This window comes from Carassius auratus, chromosome 15, assembly GCF_003368295.1.
Source record: "Carassius auratus strain Wakin chromosome 15, ASM336829v1, whole genome shotgun sequence".
Classification (NCBI taxonomy): Eukaryota; Metazoa; Chordata; class Actinopteri; order Cypriniformes; family Cyprinidae; genus Carassius; species Carassius auratus.
The window spans coordinates 25,249,272-25,272,486 of NC_039257.1; the positions used below are offsets into that span (position 1 = coordinate 25,249,272).

General features: G+C 44.5%; 1 protein-coding gene across 2 annotated transcripts; it reads right to left on the minus strand.

The window, feature by feature from the left end:
• Positions 1-7,320: 7,320 nt before the first annotated feature.
• Positions 7,321-23,154, minus strand: LOC113115468 (structural maintenance of chromosomes protein 4-like). Of its 2 annotated transcripts, none has more exons than XM_026283053.1 (24): positions 22,975-23,154; positions 22,082-22,223; positions 20,064-20,251; positions 19,742-19,933; positions 19,463-19,639; positions 17,705-17,869; positions 16,395-16,522; positions 16,144-16,284; positions 15,901-16,051; positions 15,665-15,829; positions 15,265-15,498; positions 14,991-15,176; positions 13,531-13,692; positions 13,229-13,454; positions 12,360-12,439; positions 12,109-12,261; positions 11,913-12,039; positions 11,635-11,824; positions 11,316-11,460; positions 10,955-11,128; positions 10,693-10,875; positions 10,380-10,612; positions 8,654-8,837; positions 7,321-7,627 (listed from the first exon to the last, which is right to left on the minus strand). In XM_026283053.1, exons 2-24 carry the CDS (start codon positions 22,182-22,184, stop codon positions 7,469-7,471), a joined length of 3,846 nt encoding a protein of 1,281 aa, XP_026138838.1. In that variant the 5' UTR covers positions 22,185-22,223; positions 22,975-23,154; the 3' UTR covers positions 7,321-7,468. The 2 variants fall into 2 exon arrangements, with proteins under 2 accessions (XP_026138838.1, XP_026138837.1); XM_026283052.1 differs by having other exon boundaries at positions 22,082-22,192; positions 22,975-23,153.
• Between the last annotated feature and the right edge of the window lie 61 nt (positions 23,155-23,215).

Below are 23,215 nucleotides of genomic sequence, written 5' to 3' on the forward strand. Positions count from 1 at the left end.
TGCTTTAGTTGGGTGGTTTGACTCTTGGCTTAGTAAGTTTGTGGTTCCTGTAATAGTGTTTACCAAAACACATTATTTGTTATAAAAAGAGCCACAAACAAAGATAAGGTGATATAGTTTTCATCATCAGGAGGAAAAGTGATTGAGAAAATTATTTTTATTGTCATTGACCGAAAGTGGTTATTTACTATTAATGAACAATATTCAACAGACAATACTTTCTTCACTCAGATCAGACATTCTGAATTTTTATTTTTAAATACATTTTGGGAGAAAAAGCTTTCGAGACACATAGACATCAATAATCAGTATATGAATCTCAACAATGGTGACGTTTCATGCAGCAATGCATGCTGGGATAGTATAAAACGCATGGCTCCCAGCATGCATTGCTCATGGAAACACTAATCACTGTTATGGTGTTTAACTGATATGCTTTTATGGAAATTAAAAACATTAGAGTCAAACCCCTGTTAATTTTCAATAAGAGCTTTTGTAGACGTCTGACAGAAATAAAGTCAGTCTGGTTAGTAATAAGTGAAGCTGATAATGCTGTTTGTGGAGTTGTTTAATCCTCCTCTGCTGAGATCTTGAGATATTTAATGTGCTGCTATGCATTTCACCCTTTGTTGCAGTGTGGTGCTTATTCCAACCAAAATTCAACGTCTGTCTGATGTCAGAGTTTGACGTCAAACAAAGTTGGGTTTAGACGTCAACCCGACTTTCATTTTCAACCAAAATATGACGTCTGACTGACGTTAGATTAGTTGGAGTCCAACGTCTTCCTGACGTCACATTGATGTACTGTGCCTGCTGGGTGGTGTTTCTTTTTCTTCTTCACTTGTGTATTTCTGAAACTTTTGTACAGAAGATGCATACTAGCACCGTCTACCATAAAACAATGAAAACACAGATTCTAGGAGTATAGCTCAAATATATTTAGACTTTTTGTAAGTACAAGTCAAGTATACTTAAACGTAATTTTAATTATATTTCTGAGAAGTACATAAAGAGCCTTTTTGAGAAGTACATAAAAAGTAAACTAAAAGTATACTTTCCTATTTTTAGTTTAAAAGAAGTATACTAATAGCACACTTGAATAAACTTCTTTTTTGTAAGGGTAGGCTCAGTATTTCATCATGATCTTGATGTTCCCTTATTTCTTGTAGCCTCTTTTCTGTAGCTGGAAGGGGTTGACATGATCATGTTCACATACAGGTTGACTTCCTCTTCCTGCTCCTGCTGCCCTCTGTCTCGCAATGGTGCCCTTGCCCAAACTTCTTACCAACCACATGGGAGATGGAGAAACTGAAAGCCATCAGTCTCATTCTGAGTCTCTGAATGCGTGGCGGGAGCTCATCCAGGCTCCTGTCTGAGAAACGCTTGCACGCCCGTGTGATAGCCAAAGCCTCTTTTTCAATCTGTGCGTACCTTTTCTCAGTGTCAGTGAGTGCTCTTCTGCTATACGCGACTGGCTTGAGGTGGCCATCCTCTTGTCTCTGGAGTAGCACAGCTCTAAGTCCAAATGATGATGTGTCAGCTGAGATGACCGTCTCCACTTTTGCGTTGTAGAGCACCAGCCCAGGTGGCGTGATCAGATCCTCTTTGATGCTGTTGAATGCCTTTGTTGATCATGCCCCCACCTAAACACGTTTTGCTTCTTTAACAGGTTCCAGAGTGGCTGTGTCTTTTCTGCAAGATGAGGTAAGTACTTTCCCTGGTGATTCACAAGTTAGAAATTGACATGGCCTTTTGAGAATTCACATTTCTCACCTCTCAGCGTGACGCCTGCCTCCTGCAGCCTCCCCAGCCTCGTTGAAGCAAAACCAAAGGGAGTGAAGAACGTTGTGAGGAGACTCCTTGGCACGGGGAATTTGCCAAAACCCTGAGTTTGCATACATTTTTGAGAATACTTTTGCACCCTCTAGCTGTCCAAGTGTGTGTTCGACTGAGACCATATGAGAGCATACTGGGAGCATATGTCTGTCCCTCTTGACTGACTTGTTCAATTTGGTCAAATTCACGCAGATGCGCAGCTCGTCTTTGCCTGGTTTTGGGACAGTGACCATAACGGCGCACCAGTCTGTGGGTTTTTCAGCCCTCGAGATCACCCCCATCTCTTCCATGCACGTGAGTTCTTTTTATTACTTTTGACATGAGAGGCAGCAGGATTTGTTGTGGGGTTGATATGGAGAATGGTTTGGCTTCTGCTTTAAGATCGATCCAGTATTCACCCTCCATCTTGCCTTGCCTAGCCAGTGTGGGGAACTGCTCCTTGAATCTCTCGACTGAATACAGTGCAACTGTGTCTACTCTAGCCACTAGCCCTAATGCCTGGATAGCTGCACGTCCCAGTAGACTAAACTTCAGTCCCGGGTCTACATACACTTCCTGTGTTGTGCTTTTACTCTCTGTTCCTATAGTGGCCGTGAACTTCCTCTTCCCCGTGATAGGCGTCAGACCTGGACCCTGCAGCATTTTCTTTAATCTCTCTAGCTCTGGAAACTGCCCTTTCTGAAATACATCTTCAGATAGGAGGGTTATATCTGCTCCTACATCTATTTTGAATACAGCTTTGTGCTCAGTCAGTTCAGATAGTGAAACCTGGCTAATCAACCTGAATGAGACTGTGCTTTGGAAAGCCATTTCTTCCTCATCTGACTCTGCTGTGTTAACTTCATTAAGAGCCCCTGACCTGCACACTTTTGCGTAGTGACTCTTTTTCTGACAGCGGTTACATGCTACTTCTCTAGCTGGGCACTGATTTTTACTGTGTGCTGATGTTCTACTACGCCACATGCATCGTGTCTGGTTACCTGCCTGTGTGCCTATAACTGCTTTTATCATCTGTTCCAGTGAGTCTGCAATTTCTGCACTTCTGCAGTCTTCCTTTGCCTTTGTCAAACTTGTGTTTTGTTTGAATGCTGTCCATGTCTGTGGCCTCTGCCTTAAAGTTACTCTTCAACAGATCCTGTTGTTTTCTCACACTTTCGCTCTGACACAAGCGCATCACAGCTCTCTCCAGCGTTAGCTCCGAGTCCATCTGCAGTTGCTCTGACAGCTTTTTATCACGCAAGCCTACAACAAGTCTGTCACGGACCATTTCGTGGTGAAGCTGTCCATGGCCGCAGTGCTCTGACAAGCAGTGGAGTGCAGTGATAAAACTGTCCAGTCTCTCCTTGTTCCTGCTGTCTCGGGTTGAATTTGGCTCGCACAAAAATAACATTTCTGTTCACCATGAAATGTCCCTCTAACTTCTCTATGACAGTGTTGTACACGCTTGCCTCCTCCTCCGTCATACGAAGTGAAGCCATGATTTCTTCCGTCTCGTCCCCCATAGTAAAGATTAAAGTGTTCACCTGGTTTTCCTCCGGCTGTAGCTCTAGACCCGATGCTATCCGGAATCTCTCAAACCTTCGAATCCACTTGGGCCACACTTCTGGCTTTGTGAAGTCAAACTTCGGTGGTGGGGGAATCTGGAATCGCTCATTTTCTTTCCCTCTAGTCCGCCGCGAACGTTAATTACAAGTAACGTTAGTTTTGCAAGCTAGCTAAACTTCAGACTTACTAACTAAAGTTAATGTGAGTTCTCTCCAGTTAAATCGACAAAACCACATCTCATGTTTACCCCATGTAGAGTTAAGTGGCTGTAACTTAAATAAACACAGAGACGCATGTCCAACGTGTGCTCTCAAAGCATGACTTTATTACAGCGTTTGGTTGACCAATGCCTCCACCTAACCACAAGGGGGCCACGTTACATCATGTGTCCTATAAAATCCCTTAACACTACAATATGGAGAACAAGTCATTCTTAGGAAAAATGCATAGTTTCATGAATTTACAATGGTCCATGGCTAAAAGAAAATTAAAAACTATTAGACTTTTCAGCTCACATTTCAGGCTTTAATACTAATGTTGTTAGTATTATCAAAGGATAAGAAATCTTTTTAATTAAGCATAACCTTGTTCAGCTCAGTCTCCATCTAAGCCTAATTCTTTCTCTCCTCAGTTCATCTGTTATATTGACAAAACAATTGCATAGGTTACTTTTAAATTATTTTAGAAATGCTTATGGAGCATTTTTTTTTTTTGTGTAAATAATTTAAAGTTTTATATATCCTACCCTTTACTCATGATAAGAAATCTTTTAAGCATGATCCTTGCTCAGTTCAATTAGAATGAAAAACAAATACTTATGTATATGTACTGGTAATATATTTTATATAATTATTTCACAAATGCTTATAGATAATTACAAGTTTTGGTTAATAATTTCCAATAATGTCTAATTTTTCTAAATTTGTTAATTCAATAAGTAACATGAAATAACAGTAAACAATATATTTTTTTACAGCATTTATTAATCTTTTTAAATGTTATTTAATAAAAATGTTCATGCTAATTTGCAGTATATTAACTAATGTACAGATACGTTAGATTTTAATTTTTTAGCTTAATATTAACTAATATTAATAAATACCATATAATTATTGCTCATGTTAACAAATATATTTAATGTTATCAAAGGAAACTAAGTTTTTAAATGTTCAAAGTTTTAAATGTTGTTTTCTCTGTGTGTGTGTGATGTTACAGTATTTGATTGTGGTTTCCCTGACATCCATCCTATCAGAGGGTTACTGTAAATGCATGTGCCCGCTGTGCAGCGTTCTCCTGATGAAACCCGGGTGTCGACTGCACTGAGGGCTTGGGCCCGTCATCGCTACTTGCAGCTATATTTTTATTCTATTTATTTTTGTCAGCTGAATAATCAGTTTGTTAAATCCATTGAAGGCACTGTACTCAAAAGGCGTAGTTCACTCAGAAATGAACAATTACTCAACCTCATTTTTTGGTTGAATTTTCGAAACCATCTCTTTAGTCCTCATTTTCATTACTTTCAAAAATTAAATATGGTGCTTTCCTGACGGACAGAAATCAGTAAAAGGGATAGTTCACCCAAAATAAAAAAGTTCTGCCATCAATAACTCATCCTTGTGTTGTTTCAAACCCACAAGACTTCATTATTTTTTAATGAAAGCGAGTGTAAAGCATCTTTTGACCGTGTGATGTGCTTTGATGAATGTGAAACACTTCTGCTTTACCAAGTTTGAAGTGACAAACATCTGGCTAATGAACTTTCTATGGAGGAAAGTCTTAGGTATCTTTAAAAATAACGGTTTTGAAGATGAACATGAGCAAAACCTTTCTGAATGATTCATGGGCACTTGATCCACTCTTTCTGAATATAAACCACTGGCACTTTATAACTGATTTCCATCTGAATATCTCTCTGCAGGGCAGACCTCGGGCTGTTTGTCCCGTGATGGATGATCCAATGTGTTGGGTGTGCTTCTGTCTCTTCTCTGTCCTGCTCGTACACTGGCAGACGCAGGAGACGCTAGATGGAGTAACTGACTGAGGTGTAGCACGCTCTGCAGACAGCTCCTGCAGGCCTCCGTCAGTTTCTCCATCTGATGTCGTCTGCGTCTGCCAGTGGCCTGGACACACTGCCGGTCAGCATCTACTGTGTCCAGGTACAGTGACCACTGGAGCACACGCCGCAGACCGAGAACATGTCCCACGTTTCATCAGTCCCTTGAATCGTAATTGTAGCATAAAGAGGAGACACTGCAGGCAAAAACACAGTATTTTCATGCACCTGTCAAGTTTGAGATTTTGGGCCTTTAGACTCATCATAAAAGTGTTTTTTTTTTCTTCTTCAGACTAGTGAATTATAAAAAGAAAAAAACCTTCCAAGACACTTTGCCCTGAGGAAGACCAATGCGGTCGAAACATGTCAGCATTTTAATTTTGATAATGGCTATACCACAATAAAGGCTTCTTAACATTTACCTTCTCCACCTGAATTTTTGAGTCCCTGGGACCTGTGTTTTTCCACACTGTTAAGTGTTTTGTTTATAGCACTTTATATATTTGTGTCAATAGATTTCAATTACAAAACATTTAAAAAGGGCATTTTCTCAAAATTAATTTTTTGTCTACACTGCTCCAGAAATCTGAATTTTTCTACTCTTTGTGCTACGACAAATGATTACGAAAACATTTAATATTTGCATTTGTTTATTGTATAAATCATAAAAATTGAGTATCTTTTTACTCTTTCAGAATCATTTAAAGGGGGGGGGGGGTGAAATGCTCGTTTTCACTCAATCTCCTGTTAATCTTGAGTACCTATAGAGTAGTACTGCATCCTTCATAACTCCAAAAAGTATTTAGTTTTATTATAATCATAAGAGAAAGATAGTCTGTACCGATTTTTCCCGGAAAAACACGACCGGCTGGAGGCGTGACGTGTGGGCGGAGCTAAAGAATCACGAGCGTGAGTAAGCTTTTGCGTTGAGAGTGTTTGGAAGCTGTGACATTACCTTGAGGAAAAAACCAACCAAAACAAACCATGGCTAACAGTCAGATTCAGCGTATATTTATGATCCAGAATCAGATCCAGAGGCTGAAACTGAATGAGAGCAGCAGCAGCAACGACTCGCTCCGAGCGGGGCTCGAACCCGGGTCTCCGGCATCGGAGGCAGACGCACTAACAAGGAGGCAGAGATATTTGAAGCAGTTTTACTCACCGCCTGCGGTTCCAACACACAATCGTGAACCTTGTTCGTTGGGATTGCATTATCCTTAAGAAATAAACGATGTGCAAATCCGTCGTCAAACTGGGCCTTGTTTGTAAAACAAACATCTTCGAAATGCAGGGAACAAACACAAACACTTGCACAACTCCGTTGATGCTCTGTAAAAATAAACTCCATCCACTGGTCCCTTAATGCTGTTTCTCTTTTGGTAATCTGTGCAGGGTTGTCTTGCCCTGGCAACCAAAAACACACTTCTTTTGTGACATTAGGCGACGCTCTCGCTCTGATCAGTGAAGTCTGTTGTGCTCTCAGTGCTCTGCTATACGGGAGCGCGCTCTTCCGGCAGAAGTGCCTCAGGACCCATATAAGGAAATTCTGCTCCATCTAACGTCACACAGAGCCATACTCGAAAAACACTTTCCCAAACTTGTGACAAACCGGTATTTTGGGAACAAAAATACTCCTTTAAATGTACAACTTAATTTTTGAAACTTTGTCCATGTTTAGCATGGGAATCCAACTCTTTAACAGTGTAAAAAACTCAGTATGCATGAAATAGCATTTCACTCCCCCCCCCCCCCGCTTTAATTCCTGATTTCATTGGACAGCTTCAGAGCTGAAGATGAATAAACGGTTTAGCAGTCATCAGCTAAACCCAAACATAATCCTGAACATTATTCTGCTTTAGTTTAGCCATAAGTATCACAAAACTCAAAACTGCAAATTTAATGTTTATTTAAAATATTCAACAGCAGTGCAGTAAAAGCATGATAATATTCTGATAATACGCAGTATAAAACAGCATCTTTAATTAAAAGCAATGAAAGAGCAAGAGCACAGAAAAGGTTTAGAGGAGTGGTTCCTCAGGCCGTGGGGATCTCCCGCAGGACGATGGTTTTGGGGTTGATGGCCACGTTCTTGGTGGTGTTGTGTGTCTTGTAGATGCCGATCAGACGGTCAGCCATCTCAAACATGTTGTTCCTCAGGGAGATGATGATGAACTGAGCGTTCTTGGTTTGCTCCTGCAGTAATGTGGGGAAGGTCAGAGAATTCAGTTCTTAACATGTTAGATTTAGGGGTGAAAACAGACAAGCAGTTTATTGAGTTCCTGTATAACTGACGGTAGTTTTCCTGAACTTCCTTGTAAATGTGGTGTAGTTTCTCAGGATTAGACTGAATTGAGAAGGGCTTCTCTGACTGATTGTCTAGCGATCACGGTCAGCTGATCAGGTCTTTGGGATGACTGATGGTCAGTCTCTATTAGTGTTGTCAAAAGACCCTGTACTTCGGTACCAAGTCGGTACTAAAACAATTTAAATGTTTTAGTACCTAGGCACTCAAAGCACAAGTGAGAGCACAGAGCACAGATGTGAGGGGGGATCTGTGTCCGTTCTCAAACGCTTCCATTCTTTCACTGCAAAGATTGTTCCGGGCCAGAACAGTGTGTAGAAAACTACATCAGTATTAGGGATCGGTCACAATTTCTCAATATTCGATCAGTTGATTTAATGACTGATTATTGATTAGGCTGCACCATGCCGGAGCGTGTGGTTTGGTTTACTGTGGTCGCTCTGTGCTGCGCTGGGATGCGGTCGGTGTGAAGAAGTGGACCAGAGCGCTTCACTTTAATTAGTGTTTAATTAGAGCATACGGTGTTAAGCCTAATATTCATGTCTGAATTAATCTGCTCTAATCTTAATCTGTGAACATTTTTAAAAATTATACGATTATCGACTACTAAGTGAATAATAACCAGCGATTATTGATTATTATTTTTGCTTGAAATGCACATCCCTAGTCAGTAAATCATCATAAACAGCCATTTTTGACTCAAGTGAACACAAACAGAAGAGAAAGAAAATGCTCAAGTACAGTATTTTTAGATCGGTGTTCAGTGCATTCAGTGGAAAATGAATCCAGAATAAATCTAAAGGATTTGATACGGCCTTCCATCATATTGCCCAGGCCTATTAAATGCTGACGGACTTCTGATCCTGGGAGTGTTTAGACTCCTAACCGCAGGGAATAAGTCAGGCAGGAGTACGTACGTATATGTAGCAGGCCACGATGGAGACGTTCTTGAAGTCGAGGGCAGCGTCGATCTCGTCCATGAAGTAGAGCGGCGTGGGCTTGAAGTGATGCAGAGCAAACACCAGCGCCAGAGAGCTGAGCGTCTTCTCTCCTCCTGACAGGTTATAGATCTTCTTCCAGCTCTTCTTCGGAGGACGCACACTGGAGACACACAACACAACACACACTACAGCAACACTTCTGTGCTTCAGCTGCTGAAACTCTGCTAATGTCTGACAGTCATCAGTGCCTAGATGTCCTCTAAACATTTGCAAGCCTAGTGTAGGCTCCGATTAAAGACAGTTTTCCCAAAATTCCTTTTTTTCCCATTTTCATTTTTCTAGAGCCTGTTTTAATAGTTAAATTAAATTGTATTACTCAAAAACCATGTCTAATTAATTGAAATCATGAAACTTACACAATTTAACAGCAATTTATTAAAAGTTTAACAGAAACTACTTTACTCTCAAATTCAGTTTTAATTTATTTTTACCAAATTCTGTTTCCCATTAATTTTCTAGATCCAATATTAATGGTTTCACTAACTTAATTAAAAGCATCTCTGATTAATTGATTAATAATTGATAATATCAGGTTTATTGAAGTAAAAACAAACTTTATCTGGTTGCTGAGTTTGTCTATGATGGTGAAATGAAGTGACGGTTCAGGAGATCATGTTCATGTGTTGATGTACTCGTATAGTGATGCAGCAGAGGGTGAAGTCACTGTGCTTCAGTATGTGCAGTAGACTAAATCACACCTGTTCCCTATCCCGTGAATACGTGACCAATCTCAGTCTATTTATAGTGCACGGGCTTCAGAGTCTAGACAGCATCTGATTGGTCAGAAGATTTAACGAGGAGCTGAAGAGGTGACATCAAAAAATATATCTTCAAAATGCAAATTTTGTGACTGTTTTGGAGCACACTGGATTATTGATAATGTAATATTGATTTGACAGGGACTTGAACATTAGACAGAACAGAAGCTGTGATAGTCATGCATCTCTTTCAGTGAAGCACGGTTCTGTGGTCAGCAGTAAATCTCCATCTGAAGGAGACAAACTCAAAATATGCCTCGAAGAAGAAACCCATCGCTGCAGCTGAATAAACAGAGGATTTAACTGCTTTGACTGATTCAACCAGCAGATGTCTCTGTCCATAGTCAAGACCATATTAGACTCATTCTCCTATTCACTTATTATTAATAATAATAATAATAATAATAATAATAATAATAATAATAATAACTTATTATTTTTATTAGGCGGCCTATAACAGGGGTTAAAGCAAAAAAAAAAACCTGAACCTGAACTTTTTTCCGGGGGCGGGGCAACACATGTAAAGCATGCAATGACTGTGACAACTTTAACATTTGAAAGGATACCATGATGAAGTTATTGCAGCATTTGCTACAGAGAGCTGTAGTTCACTCAGAAGGAACACAAACACCTGTCATTATCACCACGATATCATAATTGTACAATGAATTTTTTGTGTAATCTGTCAGTGAACTAAGGCTCTGTGGAGTAAATTGTGCTCCATCTGAGAACAGGTGATGGAGATTTACTACTAATCACAGATCCAGCTTTACTTTATCCAGCTGATCGTGCAGCACTAGCCCTACTAGTGCGTTAAAATCTGTGCAGCTACTGCAGCATTAACAGCTGGCTACACACACACACACACACACACACACACACACCTGAACATGATGCCCTCGGAGAAGGGGTCCAGACTGTCCACCAGCTCCAGCTCGGCGTCTCCTCCTAGCGTTAGCATCTGGTAGTTCTCCTTCAGCTTGTTGGTGATGATGTTGAATCCAGCCATGAACTCGTGCAGCCTCTGCTTGCGCAGGTCCTCGCAGCCTCTCTTGAAGGAGTCTCTCTGTGTGGTGATGTCATCGAGCTCGGCCACCCGCTGCAGATACAGCTCCTCCTGCACACACACACACACACACACAGTCAGCCGGCTGACCCAGTCATCACCAGCGGGCCGCAGCGGTGGATCTCAAGCACCTTCTTCTTGAACTCAGCGATGGCTCCCAGGTTGGGCTTCATGTTGGAGCAGCGGTCCTCCAGCAGAGCGATCTGGTTCTTGATGACGTCTGGATTGGAGATGTCTTCCAGCTGCTCTGGGCTCAGTGCAGGCAGCTCTTCTTCTGGAGCTCCATCGATGGGGTGCAGAGAGAGCCTGCTGGCCTAAAACACACAGGACTGACTGTGAGCGCAGACAGAAGACCAGGAGCACTCAAACACATCAGCACAGGATGCTCAGTACCTCTTTCTCCCAGTGTTTGATCTTGCTGTGGCACTCCGTGATGGCGGTGTCGATGTGCTCCACCTTCAGCCGCACGCTCAGAGACTCCTTCTGCAGCACGTGCTCCTGCTCCTGTAGAGCCTTGATCTGCTGCAGCACTCCTCGCTGCTGCTCCTGGAGCTCGGGCAGAGCCTCCTGCACAGAGACAGAGAGAGAGAGAGAGTCAGGTCTGTGTGTGCAGCGGCGGCTGACACACACACACACACACACACACACACACACACACACACACACACACACAGAGAGAGAGAGAGAGAGAGTCAGGTCAGGTCAGTGTGTGCAGCGGCGTCTGACACACACACACACACACACACACACACACCTCGGCCTGCTGGTACGTCTGCATGATCTCTCCTGCCGCCTCCTCCAGCTTCTTCAGCTGCTCCGTCAGCTCCTCCGTCAGCTTCTCATTCTCTGCCAGCTCCTTCTCCAGCTGACACACGCCGTCCTCACACTTCTTCAGGTTACTAGCACACCAGAGGACGACACACACTTCACAAACCGTTTTCAGAACAAGTCAAATAAAGGTGGAAGAGCTCTTGTCATCTCCCTCATCTATCTGAGGGTCTACACCCAGCTCGGTGTAGCCGTGACTCGAGCGGTCTAGAATACTGATAGTGTGAGTGTTTGTGGTCACTGACCGTCCAGCAGTCTTGATGGCCACCTGGGCTTTGGTGATGGCTGAGGAGCACTCGTCCAGCTGAGAGTTGATCTGGTCCAGTTTGTCCTGCTGGTTCTTCAGCTTATGGCTGTTGATGTCCACGATGAGCGTGTGCAGCCTCTTCACCTCCGCCTCCACCTTTCCTGCTTTAGTGGACGCTGCCTCAAAGTCTTCACGAGAAACACACATCATTACTACATCAAGAGCCGCCCGATCGACCGGCCCACACATGACACTGAAGCAGATGGAGAAACAGACCTTTCCTGTAGAGCTCCAGGCTCTTCTCCATCTGCTTCTGCTTGGCTTTATCAGGAGCAGCAGAGATGACCTTGGCCTCCAGGTCTTTGATCTGAGTCTTGAGATGAAGCTCCTGCTCGGCCAGGCTCTGGAACACACACGCACAGTTCACAGCAGGCTCACACACACACACTCTCTCTCTCACACACACACGCACCTGGATGCTGGCGGTGTACTTCTCCAGTGTGTTCTTCATGTCTCTGAGCTCTCGTCTGGCTCTGAGCAGCTTCTCCTCCAGCTGGTGTTTCCTCTGCTGCCAGTCCTGCAGCTGCGTCAGCTCTCGGTTCAGATCACGCTCCATCTTATCCAGCTGCACACAATCACACACACACAAAATATTAAATTGCACATAGTAAGAGCTTTAAAAGTGCTAGAGCATCTGGAAGTGAAGTGATCATGTGCCCTGACCTGGTCCTGAGTGACATCAGCGCAGACCGAGGAGCCCATCCTGCCCTTCATCACTCGTCCTCCTCCTCCAGTCATGGTACCTGAGGGAATGTGACAGCTTTAATGCTGTTGAACAAACATGAGCTCTGCGTGTTTCTAGATCTAAACAGCTGTTTTTAGATCACTGTATATTCTGTCTTCAGAAAACGCTCAGTCATTTTCACTTTCCTGCATGTAATGCCTGATAAAGCAGTGTTTGTGTTCAGCAGAATATGTTTGCACATATAAGCAGATACAGTGTTCCTATACCTTTCCCAAAGTAGAATTCAACCACTTTCGAGGTACATTTAAGACTTTCCAGCACTTAACAACTGTGATAAATCACGTTTACATACATACTAGAATTCTTCACTTTAGATTAGGACTGCACAGTTATGACAAAAATCATACTCGTCAATTATTCCCTTGAAATTGTAATTGTGATTATTAATTATTAATCACCACAATTTACACTGAGTGATGTTTATACCATTGTTTGATGCAACTGCATGCTGTAGTTTTATGAAAACTGTCCAACTTTAAGTGCTTTTCAATAGTATTAAGCCACAAATGTCCACTAAACATCGGTTTCTTTAAATTACAGAAAAGAGAAAATATGAATGGTATAGTGTTATCCTAAACCAATGGACAAACCCTTAAGATAACATGTAGAAAGAAGAAAAAAAGGATCTTGAGCACACAGAATAACATAAGTGGACTTTGAATGATTAGCTGTTCTATTTGATTACTTGTGTGTATTTTAACCGTTAAAAGGTAACCCAGTAAAACTGCAGCTGAAGGCAGTAATCAGGAAGCATCTCCTAGGTCTCCAGAGTGGTGTGTGAACGTACCGGCCTGCTCGATGATCTGCCCCTGCAGCGTGACCACCCTCCAGCGCTTGTCCTTCTGAAACGCCACCCGTGTGGCCTGCTCCAGGTCTCCAGCCACCAGCGTGTCCCTGAGAGCGAAGTAGAAGGCGGGCCGCACGCTCTCGTCCTTCACACGCACCATGTCAAACAGACGAGGGATGTTCTCCGGAGTGGAGATGGAGGCCATGCTCTGCTGCCACACGTTCATCTGACCGACAGCACAGAGAGCGTCAGCACTGGACACACGGGACCAGACGAGTCTCCTCAGGAGCTCCTGCACTCACCTTGTCCAGACCGATGAATGTGGCCACACCGATGTTCTGGCTCTTCAGGAACGTGACGCACCTCTGCGCCGTGTCGATGCTGTCCACTAAGATGTTATCCAGCGCGCCGCAGCTGGAGGAGATGGCGATGTCGTATTTCTCATCGATAGCTCCCAGATCCCCCTGTGGAGACAGCACAGGAGAGTGAGCGCAGGGGCGTGAGAGTGAGCGCAGGAGCGGGAGCACAGAAGCTGGAGCGCAGGAAGCGCAGGAGAGTGAGCACAGAAGCGGGAGCGCAGGAGAGTGAGAGTGAGCGCAGGAGCGAGAGCGCAGGAGAGTGAGCGCAGGAGCGTGAGCGCAGGAGAGTGAGCACAGAAGCGGGAGCGCAGGAGAGTGAGAGTGAGCGCAGGAGCGAGAGCGCAGGAGAGTGAGCGCAGGAGAGTGAGCGCAGGAGCGAGAGCGCAGGAGCGGAAGCGCAGGAGAGTGAGAGCGCAGGAGCGTGTGCGCAGGAGCGTGAGCGCAGGAGAGTGAGCGCAGGAGCGAGAGCGCAGGAGCGTGAGCGCAGGAGCGTGAGCGCAGGAGCGTGAGCGCAGGAGCGTGTGCGCTGGAGAGTGAGCGCAGGAGCGTGTGCGCAGGAGCGTGAGCGCAGGAGAGTGAGCGCAGGAGAGTGAGCGCAGGAGAGTGAGCGCAGGAGAGTGTGCGCAGGAGCGTGAGCGCAGGAGAGTGTGCGCAGGAGAGTGTGCGCAGGAGAGTGAGCGCAGGAGCGTGTGCGCAGGAGAGTGAGCGCAGGAGAGTGAGCGCAGGAGCGAGAGCGCAGGAGCGTGAGAGCGCAGGAGCGTGTGCGCAGGAGAGTGAGCGCAGGAGAGTGAGCGCAGGAGAGTGAGCGCAGGAGAGTGTGCGCAGGAGCGTGAGCGCAGGAGCGTGTGCGCAGGAGAGTGAGCGCAGGAGCGAGAGCGCAGGAGAGTGAGAGCGCAGGAGAGTGAGAGCGCAGGAGCGTGTGCGCAGGAGAGTGAGCGCAGGAGAGTGAGCGCAGGAGAGTGAGCGCAGGAGAGTGAGCGCAGGAGCGTGAGCGCAGGAGAGTGAGCGCAGGAGCGTGAGCGCAGGAGAGTGAGCGCAGGAGCGTGTGCGCTGGAGAGTGAGCGCAGGAGCGTGTGCGCTGGAGAGTGAGCGCAGGAGAGTGAGCGCAGGAGAGTGAGCGCAGGAGCGTGAGCGCAGGAGAGTGAGCGCAGGAGAGTGAGCGCAGGAGCGTGAGCGCAGGAGCGTGAGCGCAGGAGCGTGTGCGCTGGAGCGTGTGCGCAGGAGAGTGAGCGCAGGAGAGTGAGCGCAGGAGAGTGAGCGCAGGAGCGAGAGCGCAGGAAGCGCAGGAGCGTGAGTGAGCGCAGGAGGAACGTGATCACAGAGCGCAGGAGTGTGAGCGCAGGGGCGTGAGCATGTGTGCTGCACAGAGAGTCTCTGTAGCTGGGTGAGTGTGAGGGACGCACCAGACGGCCCAGGATGCCCGGGATCTTCCCCGAGCGCTTCTGCTGCATGAGGGCGTCCAGCACTTTGTTGCGGCTGCGGTTGGAGGACAGAGAGCTCTTGGCCTCAGCCACCTTCTGTCTCATGTCTCCCACCTGCAGCCGCTTCTGCTGGTCCTGCTGGGAGATCTGCTGCAGCTCGGCCTCGTCCTGCCACACACACACACACACACACGGTCAGACACAGACAGCTCCAGGACACACAGCAGGATCACACTCCTCTTCTGTACGCGGTCACCTTCTGGAGCTGCTGCTCAGTCTGTGGTATCCTGGTGTTGAGGTCTGTGATGGTGGCTCTCCTCTCTCTCAGCGTGTCCACCGTCTCCTGCAGAGCGTCTTTGGTCTGGTTGAGCTGGCTCACAGCTGTGTTGTGTTGACTCAGGTAGATGTCCAGCTCTGACTGAGCCACGTCCATCCGTGAGCGCGTCTGGTTCACCGTCTTACTCAGCTCCAGTAGCTCCTGCTCTTTCTTCTGCAGGAACACACACACACACACACACACACACACAACTAGTCAAGACTGAGCAGGAGCTACACCTCAACACTGCACTGCTCAGAGAAACTCACATCTGATTACTGGAAAATACCTGTATACAAACATATACTGATAAGATACAAAAGCATAAAAAACCTCTGACCTCTTTGTCGTCCTGCAGGCCGCTGGTCTCCTCCTTCAGACTCTCCATCACCTGAGCCAGCTTCTGCTCCTCCTGCAGCTTCTTCTTCTCCAGCTGCTCCTTCTGAGCAGACGTGTCTGTGATGATCTTCTGACTGCTGGCAGGAACACCTCTCAGCTCCTCCAGCTGCACACAACACACAGCAGATCTCAGAGTCCAGCCTCCGCTGCAGAGAGACCAGCTGACGGGACACTCACCTTCTCCTGCTCCTTCTGGAGCTGCTTCTGCTGTTTCTTGGCCTTGCTCTTGGTGTGTTTGAGCTTCTCCCGCACCTCCACGTCCTGCAGGTCCAGCTGGGTGAACTTCTCCTTCTGGCTCTCTATGAACTTGGTCAGCTTGCTCAGTTTCCTTCAGAGGAAAGACAAGCACACCACGATCACACAGGACTGTCCCAGCAGCAGAAGCCTGACTCCAGCTTTGAGAGGGATCTAAGCACTCACTTCTCCACTCCCTTCAGCTCCTCGTTCTTGCTCTTCATTTCCTCTGTCAGCTGGCTGCTTTTGTCACTCAGCTCCTTTGTGTCCTCCTGAATCTGCTGTTTCTCAGCTTCTCTGGCCGACACACGCTTCTGTAGGTCATGCCTGCAGGAACACAACTCAACATCTCTGATGGAGCAACAGCACAGGGCCTTCACTGCACACAGTGTGAAATCAGTAACTCAGAGATGTTCACAGGAGTGTGTGTGTCTTACACGTAGAACTGACAGAGCAGGTTCCTCTTCTTAAAGATGTCGTTCTCTAAGGTGAGGAACTCCACGGCCTTATTCTTCTCTCCCTCCAGAGCGCTCTTCTCTTTCTCCACCAGCTTCACTCGATTCAGCTGCACACACACACACACAGTTACTACACCGGACACCCTTCACCACCGTCTTCATACAGGGTGATCAGATGTGAACTAGGGCTGTGCACTCAATGCATCACTTTCAGGCCTGAAAACTACAACTGACACTAAATAAGCTTAAAGAACATTTCCCTTAAACTCTGAAACTAAATTTGGTTTAATGTGCTTAATGCTCAACTCAAAGAGTATCAGCAGAACAAAGCTGTTTTCTCAGAAGAGTAGAACTATTGCAATCCAGTAAAGTGTTTGACAGAGTGAGCTCTGCTGAGTGTAAATGTGTGGTGTGTGTCCTGCATCATGTGTACTTCACTTAGTTTTAGAGCTGAAGTAAATCAAGTCAATCTACTGTGACAGTAATGCCTGTGTGAAGCTGCTCAGTAGATCTGGGACGTTCTTACCATTTAATCGATTCACTCAAATGCAATGCTTTGCCAAGATTACTTTTTTTTTTTATTCCATTTTGAATAGAAATATTACCATATGATGAACAGTTAGACAACATGCCAATAAAGACAGTAAAGAGAGAAGAGTGATGTCAGCGCAGGTGATTAACCGCTCGCATGTGATGTGCTGGAGTTGAAACTGATGTGACACGGGCAGTGAAAGAGGAAACACATGCAAGAAGATGGGAGTGAACTACTTATAACTTGAGCAGCGTGTTTTATGAAAGCGTTTTCATGCATGAGATGCTGCAAGAGACGCGAGCGCAGCAGTCAAACCTGTCCTCGATTGCATAGAACAATGGAAAACCAGCACAATTAAATACAAAAAACTATTTTCTGCAAGTGATATTTAAGAAGTGGTTTGACATTTTCATAATGCCGACGACTTCATGTATGCTGCACTTAAAACAGAAGTTTCTTTAACAAGAGGGTTAAAAAAAAAAAAGTTACTCAAATTATGTTGTAGTGAAATTTTCAAGTTTCAAGCACAAAAACTTTATAAAGCACCAAAACGTTTCCATGCAGATATTTCAAGTGTTCTGAAGCGGTTCCATAGATCAGTGAGGTACAGTCATTAAATTCAGTTCACAAACTTTGTGTAAGTTATTTGTGATTTTATATTAGGTGTATTTGTATGTGTTTGGTTGTGTGTTGTTGTTTCCTGCCCTGCTGAATGTTTGTGGTGCGTACGCTCAGATGTTGGGTCAGTATAGTGTACCTTCTCTCCGCGCTGCTCGTTCAGCAGCTCCACTCGACGGCACAGGACACTGATGGGCTCTTTGAGACGGCAGGAGCCGATGATGTCCTCCAGGTACTCCAGCATGCCCTCATCGTGCTCCGTCTGTCCTCTGGGCTTCATCATGGCTATCTGCTCCACCTCGCCCTGAGGACGACACCACAGCACTTACACACACACACACACTACATGGCACCTGCAGGACTCTGCTATTCTGTGACAAAAGCAAACTAACACGGGGTAAAGAAAAACACTAGGGATGCAGGACATTAGTTGCCCAGAGTGAAGATGTAGTTGTTCCCTCTCCTCATGTAAATCTTGTGCATGTAATAGACCACTGAAAGAGACAAACCCCAGCGTAACACCGACTGTGATGTTACAGTCAGGATCATTAAACTAACGCCCCCCACACGGGTTTGGAACAACACGGGTAAGTGATTAATGACAAAATGTTATTTTGGGGTGGAGTAGCCCTTTAACAGTGCAAATAGAGTCCAAACAGTGCTCTAGAAAGGGCTGTGCAATATGATAAAAATGTTGCGCTAATACAGTCAAAACACACAAGGTTTACATGTAGAAAGAAAACCCTATCCGTGCCTGTATATCAGATGCATGCAGGTCTTAAAGCGACAGTACGTCTATTAAACACGCAGCCTAATGTCATTACTGTCAAGGGAGAGATCACCCTAAAACTTTATTTCTGTCACATTTACTCACTTGTCACAGTGTCCCAAACCTGTAGATGATATATATGATATTTTAAAGAATGTGGGTAACCAAACAGTTGCTGGTCCACTTTGAGTTTAATAGTAGCAGAAAATCCTCTAAATAAAGTCACTGTGGACCAGCAACTGTTCGGTTTTCACCGTCCCTCTAAATAGCATTTATGTTCAGAAGAAACTCATTCAGGTTTAAAACCACTTTTGAGTTAGTGAGTAAATGTGGTATAAATATGAAACACTATTACAGAATTGACTGACAACTGACAGAATTTGTATTTTTGGGTGAACTATTCCTTTAATGTTAACAAAACAAAGAGAAGAATCCCTCACTGCTCTTGACTGAAGACATTTAACACAGTGAATCAGTTTACACAGCGTTTTATTTGTATATTTGTTCAGTTTCTTGAATGTTCTGCTAAATACACCTGCTGTACCTGTAAATACAGCACTGTTAGTTGTATTGGTACATTATGTGTAGTTGTGATGTGTATCTTTGTCATTCTTTTATCTTTGTTACTAAAAAATGAGAACCCTGATTTTTACCCTGGCCCTCTTTGGCCTAAATATCTGCCACTCTTTTTCTTTTGTTACCTTGACAGGCTTTGTCTTTATAATAGGGAAAAGTGTTTACTGTAATGCTCAGACCACATGTAAAATACTAAAACCAGCATGAGAAAGAATCGTGATAGATCATGATGACAGCAGCTCTCAGTGAACACTGATGAAGAAGTGAAGGAGGCTGGCTCCTGCCTCGCTCCAGCAGCACACACAATATTGGGCTGGCCTTGACTTTACAGACCAATATCTACGTGCTGCTAAAGTGAGGAAGGTAGAGTGGACAGATGCTGTTTATGAACTGTGTGCTACTGTCAGGTCTGAATCTGCGAGTCCCTGAAAACTCTAGAGCAGCGTGTGATGATTTGCACCGTGCCTCCTGATGAAAAGCATGACGTGCTGCTGTAGAGGTCTGAGGAGGACTGAGTTCCCCAGCAGTGATGAAGCAGAGACAGAGCAGTACCTGAAGGATGAGGAAGCGGTTGTGGTCCAGGTCGATGCCGTGGCTCCGCAGCAGGGTGCCCACGTCTTTGAAAGTGGCTTTCTTGCCATTGATGTGATAGGAGGAGGAATTATCTTTGGCAGCCGTTCTGGACACGAAGAAAGAGCTGTTGGGAATGACCTCGTAGTCGTCTCCTTCCTGAACACACAGAGGACACGCTTCAGGGACAGGTGCACTCTCATCCAACAACAACACAGTGTGCTAGTAAACACAGCGTCAGCCCAGTACAGCTCCACACACCTTGTCGATGATCTTCTGGAAGTGCACCTCCACAGAGCAGCTCTGGATGTCTGGATGAGCGTCAGAACTGTGGATCAGAACCGACAGCTTCTTGGAGCGGATCTTCTGAGCTCTGTATCCAAACACAAACAGCATGGAGTCGATCACGTTGGACTTGCCACTGCCGTTAGGACCGATGATGCAGGAGAAACGCTGATGAGAGAACGGTTCAGACAGAATGAACACACTTCAGGGTATACTGTCAGTCTCAGTGAAGCTACAGTACAACACTCATCACCTCTCTAGTATGAGACACAATAACACTGAGTGAGTGCAGTTCTACCTTGTGGAAGGGGCCCAGGATCTGCTCTCCAGCGTAGGACTTGAAGTTTCTGTTGAGGATGTGTGTGATCATGAGGCGCGGGGCTCCGGGCTCAGAGCTCATGGAGGGAGGAGGAGGAGGAGGGATGCTGGACAAGATCTCCTCCAGACCACGCTCATCCAGCTCCACAGACTCGCCCGCAGACACATCTACACACACACACTTCAGCATCAGACACATCTACACTTCATCATCAGACACATCTACACACACACACACTTCATCTCATCAGACCTGTGTCCCAGGCCAGAGCGAGCACTGCTCATTCACGGTGTCTGCTGATCACATCACACACACGTTCTGGCTTTTACTGAACACTGCTTCTGATTTACAAACCTGCATCTAGACAGGTTTTCTGACATAGCTGTGTTTCTGTTAAAACTATGAGAACGACTCGTGAACATCACTTAAGGGTTATACATTATAAACAATTCAGTATATGAGTTTCTGTACAGCAGAAGAGTCACAACCACATTACAGCCGTAAAATATCCAGATGGTATTGCATTATCATGGCATGAGCTGAAAAATAATAATGACGGTGACTTATTTTCATCTTTTCAAATCTGAGTTTTCTCAGAATTCTACATTTTCAAAACATTTATTTTTTGTTTCGCTAGAGAATTTTCTCTCACACTTTTTGCGCGAAAAGAGACAGACAGCAGAAAGCAGCACCCTATTTTCTTTAGGCTTATTTTACAAACGAAGAATTGTTTTTATTGTGAATGTAGACAAATAAAGGCAAACCGTTAACAGTTCTGATGATCTTTATGACTAAAAGGAGAAGATGCTTGCACTGTTAGAAGGAAAACTCAAGTGCACACAGTTCAGCTCTGCTAGTTTAACAACGCAGTCTGTTATCATGATAAAATACAGTCAGTCAAAAATATGGAGAAACACACTGCTCAGTTGTTAAGTGTTAACATCGTACCGCCGTGATGTTACGCAAAACATTTTACTTGGATATTGTAACAAGTGAAATAGGCTACAATAAATAATTTGGCATTCAAATACATGGCAAATATGGAAAGATTAGATTTTGTGTGGAATGAGAGACCCAACGTTGGTTTCAGTTTTGTTTTAGCCTAAATTAATTAGTTTTAGCTTGTAGTTTGTATAGCTATAGCTTCTTATATTTTTAATTCTTGTTCTTTTCTAAATACTGTTAATTGAAAGGATTTGTTGTGGATTGAGGGGAACTAAAATAGCCTAGCTGTTTACAGTGTTTGTTTATTATAATGTGTTTAAACATTTTGCTTAGGTAAAAGCCTATTTCTGAATTTAAAATTAAAATACAACGTAACCAGTTAAAATGAACAGCCCTGACCACAACTTTACAACTGTCCCTGCAGCACAGAAGCAGTCATCAGTGTCACAGATGTATATTTGTAGAAATAGACAACAATACACTGTATGAGTCACAATTATACATTTCTCTTTTATGACAAAAATCATTAGAATATTAAGTAAAGATCATGTTCCATGAAGATATTTAGTAAATGTCTGTAAATATTTCAAAATTCATCAAAATTTTTTGATTAGTAATATTCATTGAACAACTTTAAAGATGATTTTCTCAATATTTAGATTTTTTTTGCTCCCATCAGATTCCAGATTTTATATTAATATATTAATATTGTCCTCCGTACAAACCACACATCAATGGAGAGATGATGTATTTATGTTTCATGATGTATAACTGAATTCCAAAAAAAATTGCTCCCATTATTGGTTTTGTGGTCCAGGATCAGATTTGAAGAAACTTCAGGTTAAATTAAACTTTTCAACAAATAAAGTTTGTAAGATAAGATTTTAGTGAGGTCAGGCTCAGGCAGATGTGAAGAAGTGTTGCTCTTGATCTCCGTGAGGTTCTTCTGATCAGTTGAGCTCTTCTAGAAGCTGACTAACTTTAACAGAGTTCAATGAACACAAGGAGAGAAACACCAGCGCGTTCGGAGGAGCTGAAGTGACCGGTGTTACCGTGCTCGGCGGCGGCGCTCGGGGCTGTGCGGGCCGCGCTCTGCTCCTCGTCGGACTCCGTCGCTCTCTTCACGGCAGTCGAGCTCTTGGTTCTCACAGGCATGACTGCAGCTGAAAGCACATTGACCCGGGTTACTCTGCACTGATGAGGGACGGTGAACAACACACACAACATCACAACAAATCAATGCCAGGGTGGAGAAAACTTCTCATCTTAATAATAGAGTGAAGTGTGTGTGTGTGTGTGTGTGTGTGTGTGTACTGACGTCGGAGTTTCACCGCTCACACAAAGGAAAACACACAGCTGACAACAACACGACAGACCGAGTACACGACGGTGTTTGTGATCTGACACAGGACAACACTTCTACTGTTTGTGCTGACAGCTCTCACTCGGGAATACTGCAGTAACTCACCCCAGACGAGCTCGTTCGGGCCGGTTTAGTGAATCTATCACACAAACAGACGCCCGAGTGACAGAAACATGACCGGAGTTTTTAAACACCAACATTGACGTTACACCAAGATGCTTTGCGTCCAATAATAACGCGAATATACTAACAGCTTTATACCCGACATGACAGCGATGTGTTCTTCCCTCAGACACACAACAACAGAAGAATAATAAACCACACGAGTATTAACTAACACACCCACTTTAAATAAATAATTAGAAATGTTAACTTACATACAGCTTCAGTATAATAACTACCTAATCATTATCTATCGTCATTTCAATAGAATCGGCTTAAATTAGTTCACATTATATAAATATGTCGTCGTTTCTAAACGCTTGATGTGAAAGTTAATTATTGAACTTCTAACGATAATAATGGATCTGAGGAACTGACACTTCAGAAACAATCCGCGTAACGTTAAATGTAATAGTTTACCTTTAATTCGGCTGATTTCCTTCGCTCTCGTCGATATTACTCCACTTTATCGGTCGGATTCGTGTATAATGCACGTTAAGAGAGTAAAACTAGAGTAAATCTGCGCTATGTTCTTCCCTCAACAGAACACACTCTCGTAAAGCGCGCGTAAACTGAAAGCACGAACCCGAGTCCGTTGTAGTCGCGCAGTGCTTCATGGGAACACAGCCGCCCCCGTGCGTCACGTGACCGGAACGTTTTA

Excerpts from the sequence above, each read along its gene's own strand:
- LOC113115468 (XM_026283053.1), bottom strand. The coding sequence starts at position 22,184 with ATGCCTGTGAGAACCAAGAGCTCGACTGCCGTGAAGAGAGCGACGGAG. Across the intron at positions 19,640-19,741 it reads TCCAGAAGATCATCGACAAG|GAAGGAGACGACTACGAGGT; the intron begins GTGTGTGGAGCT and ends CTGTGTGTTCAG. Across the intron at positions 16,285-16,394 it reads CTGCTCTGTCAGTTCTACGT|GCATGACCTACAGAAGCGTG; the intron begins GTAAGACACACA and ends GTGTTCCTGCAG.